At 43.8% G+C, this 13,374-nt stretch overlaps 2 protein-coding genes across 4 annotated transcripts in view; one reads left to right on the top strand and one right to left on the bottom strand.

Moving 5' to 3' along the window:
• The window catches only part of CAND2 (cullin associated and neddylation dissociated 2 (putative)), a 51,584-nt gene extending 39,509 nt beyond the window's left edge, over positions 1–12,075 (top strand). For 2 of the 3 annotated variants that reach the window (XM_074198518.1, XM_074198520.1), the window contains exons 10-15: positions 528–2,030; positions 2,346–2,441; positions 3,939–4,108; positions 5,973–6,137; positions 7,126–7,233; positions 8,563–12,075. In XM_074198518.1, coding sequence (XP_074054619.1) covers positions 528–2,030; positions 2,346–2,441; positions 3,939–4,108; positions 5,973–6,137; positions 7,126–7,233; positions 8,563–8,790 — 2,270 coding nt within the window. In that variant the 3' untranslated portion in view covers positions 8,791–12,075. The other variant, XM_074198521.1, reaches the window with a different exon arrangement.
• Positions 10,256–13,374, bottom strand: part of LOC141496549 (EF-hand calcium-binding domain-containing protein 12-like) — a 42,835-nt gene continuing 39,716 nt past the window's right edge. The window contains exons 12-13 of the mRNA XM_074199042.1: positions 11,251–11,432; positions 10,256–10,479 (exon numbers count right to left, since the gene is read on the bottom strand). Coding sequence (XP_074055143.1) covers positions 10,350–10,479; positions 11,251–11,432 — 312 coding nt within the window. The 3' untranslated portion in view covers positions 10,256–10,349. The remainder of the gene's footprint in view (positions 10,480–11,250; positions 11,433–13,374) is intronic.

Raw genomic sequence — 13,374 nt, 5'->3', positions numbered from 1 at the left:
CAGGAGATACAAAGAAGAATTCCCAGTCCTTTGGGGACATGAGTATCTCCACTAGCCAGGGACATCAGAAGAAGGAGGGAGTCTCCTCTGTACTTTACGTCCCATAACTATTTTTGGGATCCCATTAAAGTTATATTCAAAGTCAAGAAGACCTGAGTACAAATCATATCATTAACCTGCTCCAGACCTCAGTTTCCTCATTGGTAAAATAAGGTTAGGCCTGGAAGGTCCAATCTGGCTCTAAACCCCACAATTATATCTTACCCAGGTTCTGGCCATGAATTCCAGGGGCTTGGGAGAAAGTGAAGTTGACCTAGTGTCTTTTACCCTTATGATGGAGCTGCCTCAAAGTGCCCACCTGCCACCTGGGTAAAAAGACAGCCCATGCCCATGGATTAGTTCCCCAGAAATACTGCCTCCAGGATGGCAATCCCAAGACATTCTGGGAAAGCTGGGCATGCAGGGCGTCCCCATAAAGATCCTGCTAATGGTGATGCCGTTTTTTCTCCCCCATCCTCGTGGTGTAGGTATCATCTTCTCCCTGACAGACAGGGCCAGCTCTTCTAACATGCGGATCGACACTTTAGCTTTCCTGCATGTCCTCCTGTGTACCCACCCTCCGGAAGCCTTCCATGCCCACCTGCCACTCCTGCTACCCCCAGTGGTGGCCTGTGTGTCCGACCCCTTCTACAAGATCACCTCGGAGGCTTTGCTGGTGACCCAGCAGTTGGTGAAGGTCCTCCGGCCCCTAGACCGGCCCCTGACCTTGGACCCTCAGCCCTACGTGAAGGACATATTTACTGCCACCCTCATGAGGCTGAAGGCAGCTGACCTGGACCAGGAGGTGAAGGAACGAGCCATCGCCTGCATGGGCCACATCATGGCCCACCTGAGAGACTGGCTGGGGGATGATCTGAAGCCCACCCTGCTCATTTTCCTGGAGCGGCTAAAGAATGAAATCACCCGGCTGCCCACAGTCAAGGCGCTGATTCTGGTGGCAGGATCCCCGCTCCGCGTTGACCTGCAGCCCATCATCGATGATACTTTGCCGATCTTGGCTTCCTTCCTGCGTAAGAACCAGCGAGCTCTGAAGCTGGCTACGCTGGCAGCCCTTGATGTCCTGGCACGGAACTACAGGACCGTGCTCCCTCCAGCCACCATTGAGGCAGTGCTGGGGGAGCTTCCCCCACTCATCGGGGAGAACGACATGCATGTGGCGCAGGTGGCAGTGGGCTTCCTCACCACGCTGGCCAAGGCACACCCCTCCTCACTGGCCAAGGCCAGCGGCCCCATCCTCTCTGAGGTATTGCAACTAGTCTACTCACCATTGTTGCAGGCGGGAGCACTGACAGCCATCACGGGCTTCTTCCAGGCCCTGTTGGACACACGGGCCCCCCGCCTGGGTTACGGTGAGCTGAAGAAGCGGCTCACAGGCCCCATCTATGAAGCAGGGCCGGACTCACCCCCCTTCCACAAGCAGGCCCACCATTCAGTGGCCAAGTGCTTGGCAGCCTTGGTAGCTGCCTGTCCCCAGGAGGCGACAGGCACCGTGGGCCAGTTCATCCGGGATGCCCAGTCTTCCCGCTCCAGTGCTGGCGTCAAGGTTCTGGCCTTCCTGGCTCTGGCCGAGATGGGCCAGGTGGTGGCCGGAATGGGGCCCCAGAGGGAGTTGAAGACGGTCCTGCTGGAGGCTTTCTCCTCGCCCAGTGAGGAGGTGAGGTCAGCTGCCTCCTACACGCTGGGCTGCGTGGGGGCCCGCAACCTCCCCGAGTACCTGCCCTTTCTGCTCGCAGAGATCAGCAGCCAGCCCAGGAGGCAGTACCTGCTGCTGCATTCTCTGAAGGAGACCATCGGTGCGGCCCCAGCTGATGGCCTCCAGCCCTACGTGGAGGACATCTGGGCCCTGCTCTTCCGACACTGCGAGTGCTCCGAGGAGGGCACCCGCAATGTGGTGGCTGAGTGTCTGGGGAAGCTGGCCCTGGTGGACCCGGCCCAGCTGCTGGCCCAGCTGCAGAAACAGCTCCTGGCAGGTGTGATGGGCTCCATGGGGAGGTGGGGGCACCCAGGGACCAGAAGAATATGGAACACCAACCCATGGTGTTCTCTCCCATACATTCTCCCCAATGATTGAGAACAGAAGAGAGAGTAAAGGCCCAGCAATGAGGAGACTTTTCAAATCTGAAGGCTAAGATGGCGGGGTGGGAGGGAGACTGGGTTTCCCATGGAGGCAGAGGGGAGGGAATCAGGGAGCCCCAGAGGGCCCAGCCCCATCCAGAAGGCCATGACTGTGGTCCTCAACTGGCCCATGCCCCTTGGGTCATGCTTTTTCCTCTGGGTCCCTCCAGGTTCACCACATGCACGCAGTACTGTTGTCACGGCCATTAAATTCACCATCTCGGACCAGCCCCAGCCTGTTGACGTCCTCCTGAAGGACTGCATCGGTGAGTCTGGATTTTGGGTTGCCCAACAACAAGAGGGGAAAGGGCAGAGCTACTTGAGCCATGATGGAGCTCCCAAATGCCAAGGGGCTCCATGCCAAGACAGGCTGCAGAGGGATTGGCATCACCTTCCCCAGGGAGGAGGGGCTTTCCTTAGAGCTTGCTCCCTCCTCACATTATTAGGCCTGTTCTTATCTGTTCAAATATAGTAAGAGGAAGCTACTCAAGGGCAGGGCTTGGTTTTTATTTTGTTATCATATCACTATATTCTGTACCTAATGGTGCTTAATGAATGACTATTCATATTGGACTAGATTAATCCGTAAAGGGGCAGAATAATCCCTGTCAAATGGAATGAACTGAAAACTCTTGGAAAACAAAGATCCTCATACAGTATATGGGAACAAAGAGGAATGGTAGGGGGCTTAGACCAGACCCTAAATCCCTCTACACACACACACACACACACACACCAGCAATAGTGTAAGATGTGAGTATATGTGAGTATGATACAATGAGTGTGTATGAGCAAGTGTGAGTGTGTGTTTCCTTGAAGAAACATCTTATTGTTTATCTTTAGTGGACAGAAACCAGACCTGTGACTTCAGTGGCAGGTGAATGGATGAATGAATGAAACATTCAACTTTAATTAAATTAATTAAATTTAATTAAATTAATTAAACATTAATTAAACTCTTAGTGTGGGCAACACGGTCTGACTGGACATGAAGATAGAGCAGCCCTGGGGGGCAGGGGGAGGGTCACCTGGGAAAGGTTTCAGCTGCCAGGCAAGTGGGTAGGCCCCCATGATCCTTTGGGAATGGTGGCAAAGCCGATGGACGCACCTCTTCTTTCACATCACCTCCTCAATCACTTCAGTTGCTGATGTTGACACGAGGGGGCCAAGAACTGAATTTTTGGCTGTAGGACTCCCAGGTGAGCAAAGTCCTTTTCTCGACATACTTTGGCACCTTTTCTGTAACTTCGAGTCTTAGAGATTTCCCCCGATCACTGAGAGGTTCAAGCCAGAGTTGGGACTTGAACTCAGAGCTTCTGGATGTTGACTCGGGCTTTCTGTCCATTACCCCTGCACTGCCTCTTCTTCATTTTTGAGATCAAGCTATTTGTACAGGGTTTGTCATTGTTCCAAGGGCTTTCACTCCTAGTTTAGTCCTTTCCATGCTGGTCACCTTGAGGATTTCTGGTGAGCTTGTGGTCCACTAAATCCACAGGGTTTTTTTATTTTTTTCCCCACACAAACTGCTCCCTATCCAGGTAATATGATACTTAGGATTGCAGCACCTAAATTATTGAGGCACACTTACAGAACTTGGTTTTCTGTTGCCTTTATTTGAAAGCTAGATCATTTCATGTCTGCCTTCTCATGTGCACACATGTGTATGTGTATTGTTTTCATTTTCTTCTTAGCCTTTTTATCCTCCCCATCAATAGTTTTTTCTTTTTTAAAATAATTAATTTTTATTTTTCCAACTACATCAGGAGATTTCTTAAAGACCCTTCAGGACCCAGACCTAAATGTCCGACGGGTGGCACTGGCCTTATTCAACTCTGCAGCTCACAACAAACCCTCCCTCATTCGAGACTTTCTGGACAACACACTTCCTCATTTGTACACTGAGACCAAGGTCCGAAAGGAGCTCATCCGAGAAGTAAGTGGGCAACGAGGTGGTAAGCAGAAGGGTGAGGAAAGGTCAGGTGACATGGAGGCACCCTCACCAGCTGGGTGAATAATTTCAAGGTTAATTGGCTTCCAAATACAACTCCCATTTGTAACAACTTCTCCCCAGAGGATGACAAAAGCTCTGAATTTGGATCAGGAAGATGTGGGTTCAAATCTAGCTTTAGATACCTAATAGTTGGGTGACTTTGGGCAAGTTATTTAACCTGACCATACCCCAAAAGATCTCTAGATGTGCCTGGGTCAAAACACAGTGAAGCACTTTATTTTTACATGTCAAAATTTAAGGATGTTGATAAGCTCAGGTGTGTCCAGGAGAGGAAGAGGATGGGAGAGGACCAGCGGTGATGCTATTAAAGAAGCCAAATATATTTGTTTTAGAAAAGAGAAAACTTAGGAGTCAGTCAGTAAACATTTATTGAAGGCCAGCCGTGTGACAGGTACTATGTTTAAGCACTGGAGAATCGAAGAAAAAGGGGAAGATGAGCACAGATTTTCAAGTATTTAAACAGCTTTCAAGTTGAAATGGGATTGGACGTGTTTTTGTTGGGATAAGCTCCCCCCCCTCAAAAAATGAAGGGTGAGAAAGAGAAGGGTGCTGGGAGAGGGGGGGACAGGGAGAGGAAGGGGAAATGATCTCACATAAAAGAGTCAGGAAGGGCTTGTACAATGGAAGAGAAAATGGTGGTGGCAGGCAACACACATCTTCCTCTCACTGGAATTGATTCAAAGAGGGAAAAACATGCATAGGCACACACATAGCATAATACTGAGTTTTATCTTGCTCACTTGGGGAATAGGAGGTAAGAGAAAGGTAGGGAGGAGTTCAAAAGAAAGGACAGATTAAGGGAGTCACTGTTCAGAAACAAAACAAATTTTTGAGGAAAGAGGGTAAAAAAAAGAATAACTGAGTTAAAATGACAAAGAAAGCAGGAATCTGGGAAAAGTTTATGGCAAATTTCTCTGCTAAAGGTCTTATTTCTCATATTTAATTTATAAAAATAAGAGCATTCCCAAATTGTAAAATAGTCAAAGGATATGAATGGTTTTTAGAAGAAATCCAGGCTATCTATAACTTTTTTTCACTTTATTTTTACCATTATTTTTTCCTCAGCATGGATGTGAAAATATATTTTTCATTTTTCCACATGTATAATTGATATATTACTTGCCTTATCACTGGGTATGGAAAGGGTTGAGGGAGGAAAAGAATTTGGAACTCAAATGTTTTTAAAATGAATGTTAGGGGCAGCTAGGTGACGTAGTAGATAAAGCACCAGCCTTGGAGTCAGGAGTACCTGGGTTCAAATCCCGTCTCAGACACTTAATAATTACCTAGCTGTGTGGCCTTGGGCAAGCCACTTAACCCCATTTGCCTTGCAAAAAAAAAACCCTAAAAAAAATAAAAAAATAAAATGAATGTTAAATAGAAGAAATGTGCATGATTGCACATTGCTTGGCTTCTCAAAGGGGGCAAGGGAAGGAAGGAAAACAATTTGGAACTCAAAACATGTCATATATTGTTTATTACATATAATTGGGGGAAAATATTACATTATAAAAATGAATATTAGAAATTAATAAAGAAAAAAAGTTAAGAGTTCCCATCTGTGGAGGTCTTCAGTAGCCCTTTTGTGGATGGAGGTGTAGGATCCTGCTCTTGTACAGATTGTACTAAATGTGACAGGTAAAGGTCCTTTTCACCTGAGTTAAGGATAGTGGTAGAGCTTTCTGGGCCAACACTGCCCCCCAGTGATCATAGTGGCTCCCAAGAAAACCCCTTTCTTCCTTGTACCCACCCCTCTGATTGTGTATTGTATTGACATCTCCCACAGGTGGAGATGGGGCCGTTCAAGCACACAGTGGATGATGGGCTGGATGTCAGGAAAGCTGCCTTTGAATGTATGTACACACTCTTGGAGAGCTGCCTGGACCGACTGGACATCTATGAGTATTTAAACCACGTGGAAGATGGACTCAAGGATCATTATGACATCAGGGTAAGGCAGGCATCTCCTTCCGTGAGTGTGATTACCTCTGGTCATCGATACCAATCGTTTCTCAACCATAATTACTGGTCCTGTTTCCAACTTCGACATTCTGATATTCTTTCCCAATCTGTCTATTTTAAAAAATTTTTCAGAGGACCCAAGTTCAAAATGTGGTCTCAGATTTTTGACACTTAGTAGTTGTATGACTTTGGGCAAGTTACTTTAACTCCAACTGCCTCACTAAAAACAATTTTAATTGATAAGCTTTGTTTTCCTGTCATCTTCATTCCCAATTTTCCTTCCTATACTTGATGAGCCATCCCTCAGGGACAAAGAAAATACAAAGGGAAAAAGGTTGGGGTAGAGAAGAGTTCAAAAAAAAAATTAACCCAACATCAGCTGATTCAGATGGGCTATGAAAGTATATTGTTCCGTACCCAAAATTCCTTCCCTTTAAAAAAAGTTTCCCTATCTGCAAAATGAGGGCTTTGGATTTTTAGTTATGTTAAACACTTCATGACCACATTTGAGATTTTCATAGCAGTTACTGGAGTGGCTTGCCATTTCCTTCTCCAGCTCATTTTACAGATGAGGGAATTGAGGCAAACCAGATTAAGTGACCTGTAGTCAGGATCTGATTTGAACTTGGAAGAGCCAGTCTCAAAACACAAAAAAATTCTTTTCCTGGGTCAGTTGTTTTATTTCTCTCCTGTGAGAGAATTTCTTTTAAATGAGAAGCAGCTTTGGTTTGTGGCTTGAGTCCTGGACCTAGAGTCAAGACCCGATTTCAGATCCAGCCTCCCAACACTGTAGATGTACAGAAAGAATCCTTCCTCCTGCCCCTTCCTTCCCCTACACAATCAGGATTGTTTCATAGCTTCTACCAACTGAGCTGTGAGGGGAGGAAAGAGCAAGAGTGTGATTCATTAGAAAAAAGAGCCTGGTCCTGGGGGAAGTCTAGAATTGTCAGGAATTCTTTTTTTTCCTTGTTTGGCAGATGCTGACTTTCATCATGCTGGCCCGACTGTCTGCTCTATGTCCCAACATTGTCCTGCAGAGGCTGGATCGTCTGGTGGAACCACTTCGAGCCACCTGTACCTCTAAGGTAGGTTCCCCCTCCTGATGGGGGCTCTTTGGCCTTGGAGAATGGAACCAGCAATACAAGGTAGTGTGTGGCATGATGGCAGTTAGGGGGTGGCACAAGGGAGAGGGTATGGCTTGAGCTTGGGTCTCCTGAAGGTGTTGAGGCAGCATCAGCCCGATTTCGCAATTTCAGTGGTCTGGGGGAGCTCACCAGATAGAGCTAGAACTTTCTAGATAACAAGTGACTTGCCAGGGTCACCCAGCCATGGGTCTTCCAGGTTTTAAGATCAGTGTTCTCTGCTACACCACGATACTTCTAATGCGGGCAGCTACCAGGTTGTGGAGGACCATAGAGGAATGAATGGCAGCCTCAGTTTTGTTATCCATTTTAGGATGTTATTCTGGGAGTTTGGGAAGGAGGGGCTTTGCGGCTTGGTAGGTATTTTGCTTGGACCTGGTATCAAGACCAAGATATAATCCTACCTCTAAGATACCGGTTTCCTGGTTTGCACCTACTATCTCAGTATCTGGGGCAAATCTCTTAAATTTGTTGACGTCATAGGGAGAAAGCAGCTCAGCAGACAAGTGACTTGCTTAGGGTCACCTAGTTCTGAGGCAGGATTTGAACTGAGTCTTCCTGACTCCAGCCCCAGTGCTAACATAGGCACCTATTATTATTCACTCAATCCACTGTTATTCTTTCAGGTAACTTCCTCAGACTAAATTTTCTTTGCTTCTTGTCTTTTAGCGGACCCATCTTAATTCTCAGGCTGGCACTTCCGTAACTAGCTTAAGTTTCATTGACCCCCTTTTTGGCTTAAAATTGGTTACTTTCCACTAACCCCCCCCTCCAGATGGAACTCTTGTGATGACCAACCACATCTTCTAGGGAGGACAAGTATCAGATAACATACACATTTTGTACTGGATGGTTTTCATGTTTCCTTATTGGGTCACTGGAGTTTTTCAGTTTTTTAAAAAATTATAATCATTGGGTTTAGTGTTCTCGATTTTGCATTAGTTCATACAAATTATTGAAGTCCTTACTTACTCATTTCCTAACTGCAAAATAGTTATTGATATTAGCCATATCCCAACTAATTGGCAACCCACTAATTTCTAACTTTTTATAAACAAAAAGAATTAGGAAGAGCCATGTTCCCTCTTGATATTGCCAGAGAACTCAGAACTTAAGAAATAGAAGACATCCATCCCTTTTATGTTACAGGAAACCAAGGCCCAGGCAGAAAAATGAAGCTGGAGCTCATCAGTAGCTGACCTGATCCAATAATGAGAAGTCAGTTTGTGGAGATCCCTTTGGAATGACGTATTTCTTATTTTCCCATTTTAGGTAAAAGCTGGTTCAGTCAAACAAGAATTTGAAAAACAAGATGAACTCAAGCGCTCAGCTATGAGAGCTGTGGCTGCCTTACTTACCATACCAGAGGTGGAAAAAAGCCCGGTGATGGCCGAATTTTCTTCCCAGATCAGATCCAACCCTGAAATGGCATCTCTCTTTGAAAGCATTCAGAAGGACTCCGCCTCCTTGTATGCTCCAGAATCAATGGATCTAAGTTAATGGCTTCTGCTTTTCTGGTCAAATATAAACCCTCTCAGTGGTAAAATTCATAAAGAGCAAATTGAGGGAACCCCAACTCAGTCAGCGCCATCACACACTAAAATCTGGGGCACGTACAGTTTGTGTTTTGTCTTGGCCTTCATGGGGAAATCTCAGAGCCCGGAATGGTGCTATCCCAATTCTTTCTCCATTGACCCCAATCTGATGGCGCAAAGACTAGAGTTGAAGGGTTGAGCAGAATCCTCAGTTCAAAGAGATGTTTGAGACTATTAAGCAGGGTCACTAGGGAGGGAAAAAAAAACTTCTGAAAGGTTTTTGTCTTTATATAGAAAAGATGAGGGTTTTAAGAGTCTATATTGCACAATATCTGAAAAATTCCTATGTTCTACTTTTAGACTCTGGATCTTGAGTGAAAGACACTGAAAAAAAGGATAGATTCCCTTCTACACGGAGTCCCTCTTTTTCCTTTAGTGCTTGAAATTCTTTAAGTTTAATTACTCAATTGGGTGTATAGAGCATTCTCTTAAAAATTGAATATACATCTGGTAAAATTAGTTATATGTCAGTCATATCCTATCAAGAGAATGAATTGGTTCTTCCTCTAGATTCTGATAGTACTGAGTACACGGATGGCTGATAATTGAATACAAGAATTGTTATCAACAAGAGAGGAATATAATTTTGGAATCTGTTCCTACCACAGCCCCTAGAAGGGAAGTGATTCCCTTATTTGAGGGGCCAACCTCCTAATCCTAAGTAGAACAAATATTTTTCAAGTGAGATTAGTTAGTGAATTTAATTTAAGGATTTGGAATTTCTAAGATAGGACAGAAGTAGAAGGAATGTCTACATTCAAGATTCCCAGTAGTTGCCTAGTGACTGGGGATTGTATCCTGTGCAATATTGGCCATGGGATCCTGGGAAGTCCTTTATCATCTTAAAGCATCCTGCACTGTCACAATTAGTCTCCCCAGTGCTCCCTTGTAGAGTGAAATGTTTCTAAGTTGTGTGCAGGAATGTTATCAATCACCTCAAAACAGGATCCTAATAGATAAGCTTTGTTTTCTGTGATTGGCTTTCTACCTATTCAATTGCAAATCATACAAGGCTTGTCAGACTCAGAATGAGGATGCCTTTTTTGGGGGTCCACTCTGCTGGTTTAATATTTATGTAATATGGGATGTTAGGTTTCTATTCTGTTTGACAAAGATAATAAATAAATAATAGGTAAAATATCCCCTTCTACTTCAATTTCTCTCCAAACTTATCCATCAACTGAGTTCCCAAAGTTAAGAAACTGCATAACTTGATTTACCCTCTTTTACATTGTGAAGTAATGATCTAAGTAGAAGATATCTATGAAGCAAGGAGTTATAGGTAATAAGCAACTTTGCATTAAACCTAGGAGAGAAAGGGGGCTTTCTTCAGACTTTTACCATCAAGCAGAAAAAAGGCATATCCAAAGTTACTTTTCAGATTCCCTCTGAAAGCTCCACAAAAACAAAGCCAGATGGAAGTTTGAGGGTTTATTTAACACAAATAAAAATGTGCAAAGCTTTTTACTCATTTTCTTCACTCCTCAATCTAGCATTTGGATTGGTGATCTTGATAGCTAGCTGAGCTGCTCTCTCCACAATGACTTTGCGATTCTTAGAGGAAACATTGTGAGCAATCTCAGCACAGTAAGATCTGTAAAAAGATAAGTAGATTAAAAACAAGCCAGGTCACCAACACCTAAGAATAACAGTACACATTTAACTAGCACCTACTATACAGGCCAGCCCAGTGCTAAGCATTTTTTTTTGAAAAAGATTACCTCATGTCAGTACAGAAAATACAATTGGTTGAATTGAGATAGAAAAAGCCCAAACAAATATTTGATACTTCCAGGTATTTATATTTATCGCAACTCTTCCCCTCTAAAGAGCTAAGAAACTTTGCTCTCAATATATTTCAGATCATGTCTTGTCCTGCTTTGTCTCAATACATATGGCTCCACAATAAGCATTTATGATAACTGAAAATTCTGAAGGAACACAATAAAATGGGCACTGGCACCATGAAAGATGAATTGATAGAAAGGGTACAAATAGCCAGTGATTGTAAAAAGGGCTCTGCCACCCAATCAAATAACATAAGACTGCCTTCATTTGGTTGTAGAAAACCTGGAATTCAGAAAGCAGTATGCTCCTTCTAAATAGCCAAGAACCTTCCTAAGTCATCTTTACCCCATTTCCAACCACAAGGAAAGGTGATCAGTCAAATAGGGGCTCTGAGCACCCAAGGGGGAGATGTCAATTTCGTATTTTAAAAGGGAAAGCTAGCCTGGACTCCTAGTCACAGCACACTTAACCAGTTTCTATAAGCAATTTGGCAAGCAAGGCTTACAGGTTAGGAAACCCAAGCACAAGTCACAAGCATCTCAAGAGCAGGAAGGTGTGGATGTTCATATTAACTTACTTGTTGCACATCAGGAGTACTTCAAGCTCTTTGACATTGTGCACCAAAAACTTCCTGAATCCACTCGGTAACATGTGTTTTGTCTTCTTATTGCTTCCATAACCAATATTGGGCATCAATATCTGGCCCTTGAATCGTCTCCGCACTCTGTTATCAATGCCTCTTGGTTTACGCCAGTTTCTCTGTGGTTTTAAAAAATGTACCCATAATCAATGTGTGACCCCAGACTCCAAAGTGCAGGGTACCCCATCTTACAGAGGCTCCTTTACCACCCCCAAACCTCAGAGACCAAGCCCTAACACCCTAGGGCTGATAGCGCTTTATTAACAGATAAAGAAAGGAATACTCATCTACCTAACCATCTAATCCCAAAGCATACTTCATGCCCCATCCTACCAACTATCAAGAAAAACAGGCCTTGATCTCCAAGAGGACACCTGCCTAACCTGCCCACTTTCCATCTCTTATCTTTTGAAATAGCAGCATCAAAACTATACTACTAGATTAAGTGTAACCATGTGACTGCCCCAAATCTCTAGGTCTCTTCCAGACCTAAATGCCTTTTCTTTGCCCCCATTCCCGTCTCTTGTGACCTATTAAAATACAAACTAGAAACAAGGAAAAGGATTCTTCTATTCATTTCTTGTGTGCCTGACAAAGTGCTCCTTCAACTATTCAAAAAATACCTTTTTAAAAGCAGGAAGTAACCTGGAAGTTATCTAATTTGGTATCTATTTATCGAAGAGAAATCGGAGTAAAATAGTAGATTATAGGAGTAGAACCAAGATCTTCCAATTCCATGCTTCTGCCACTATATTTTGCTAGGAAATGCCACTGAATCTACTTGCCAAGCCAAACTCAGGAACTTATATGAACACAATTGGAAAACTATTAATTTAATTGCTCATGAGTAGGGCAATCGAACAGATTTTAGTTTTTTTGGCAAGGCAATACGGTTAAGTAGCTTGCCCAAGGCCACACAGCTAGGTCATTATTAAGTGTCTGAGGCCCATTTGAACTCCTGACTCCAGGGCCAGTGCCCTATCCACCATGCTACCTAGCTGCCTCAACTGAACACAATTTTGAAAACAATAACGACAATTCTACTGAAAAGTATTTACTTATTCAGTGACTAATCAAAACTACCAAAAATTATTTTACAGAGCTAGAAAAAAATAACAAAATTCATCTGGAAAAACAAAAGTTCAAGAATATCAAGAGAATTTTTTTAAAAAGTTAAGGAAAACAGCCTTGGATCTCAATTGTATTAAATGGTTAAACCATCAAAACAAAACAATCTAATACTTGTTAAGAAACAAGGGTGTGGTTCAAATCCGGGTCTCAAGACACTTAATAATGACCTAGCTGTGTGGCCTTGAGAAAGCACCATAACCCCATTGCCTTGCAACCTAAAAATAAAAAGGGGAGGTGGGGTGGGGACAGCTTAGGTGGTGCAGTGGCAGTGGATAGAGCCTGAGTTCAAATCAGGCCTCAGCCAATAATTACCTAGCTGTGTGATCTTGGGCAACTCACTTAACCCCACCTGCCTTGCAAAAACTAAGAGAAACCAGGGTGGCAGACCAATGAATGGAATAGTCACACTCCTCACAGGAGTAAATGACCACTGTAATCTAGTGTTTGGGGGTTCTAAGAACTCTCTAACATGACTAGGACTGTTGGGAAAACTTTTAAACCATAAGCAAAAGCTAGGTAGAGACCAACATCTTATATCATACACCAAGATAAGTTCAAAACGGGTATGTTTTAGATGTTGGGGCTAGTTGGAATAGTTTACCTACTGGCTCTGTGATTAAGGGAAAAAGTTTAAGATGAAACAGAAAAGAAAGAAAAGATCAAACAGAAAAGAGATAATGTTGGAGGGGATCTGGGAAAACTAGGATAGTGAAGCTGTTGGAGTTGTGAACTGATTCAAACTTTCTTGAATAATTAGAACTCTGCCCAAAGGGCAATAAAGCATCCCCTATGATCCAACAACACCACTATTACGTCTATTACTAGAAGACTTAAAAAGGGGGGGGGGAAGGAGAGGAGATGGGAGATTGAGATGCCCCTTAATTGGGGTATAGGATTGTAATGGAATACTTTCTTGCTATTAGAAATGAG

This window comes from Macrotis lagotis, chromosome 8, assembly GCF_037893015.1.
Source record: "Macrotis lagotis isolate mMagLag1 chromosome 8, bilby.v1.9.chrom.fasta, whole genome shotgun sequence".
Taxonomy (NCBI): Eukaryota; Metazoa; Chordata; class Mammalia; order Peramelemorphia; family Peramelidae; genus Macrotis; species Macrotis lagotis.
The sequence above is the reverse complement of the archived record's forward strand: the minus strand, read 5'-3'. Positions and strand labels throughout refer to the sequence as shown.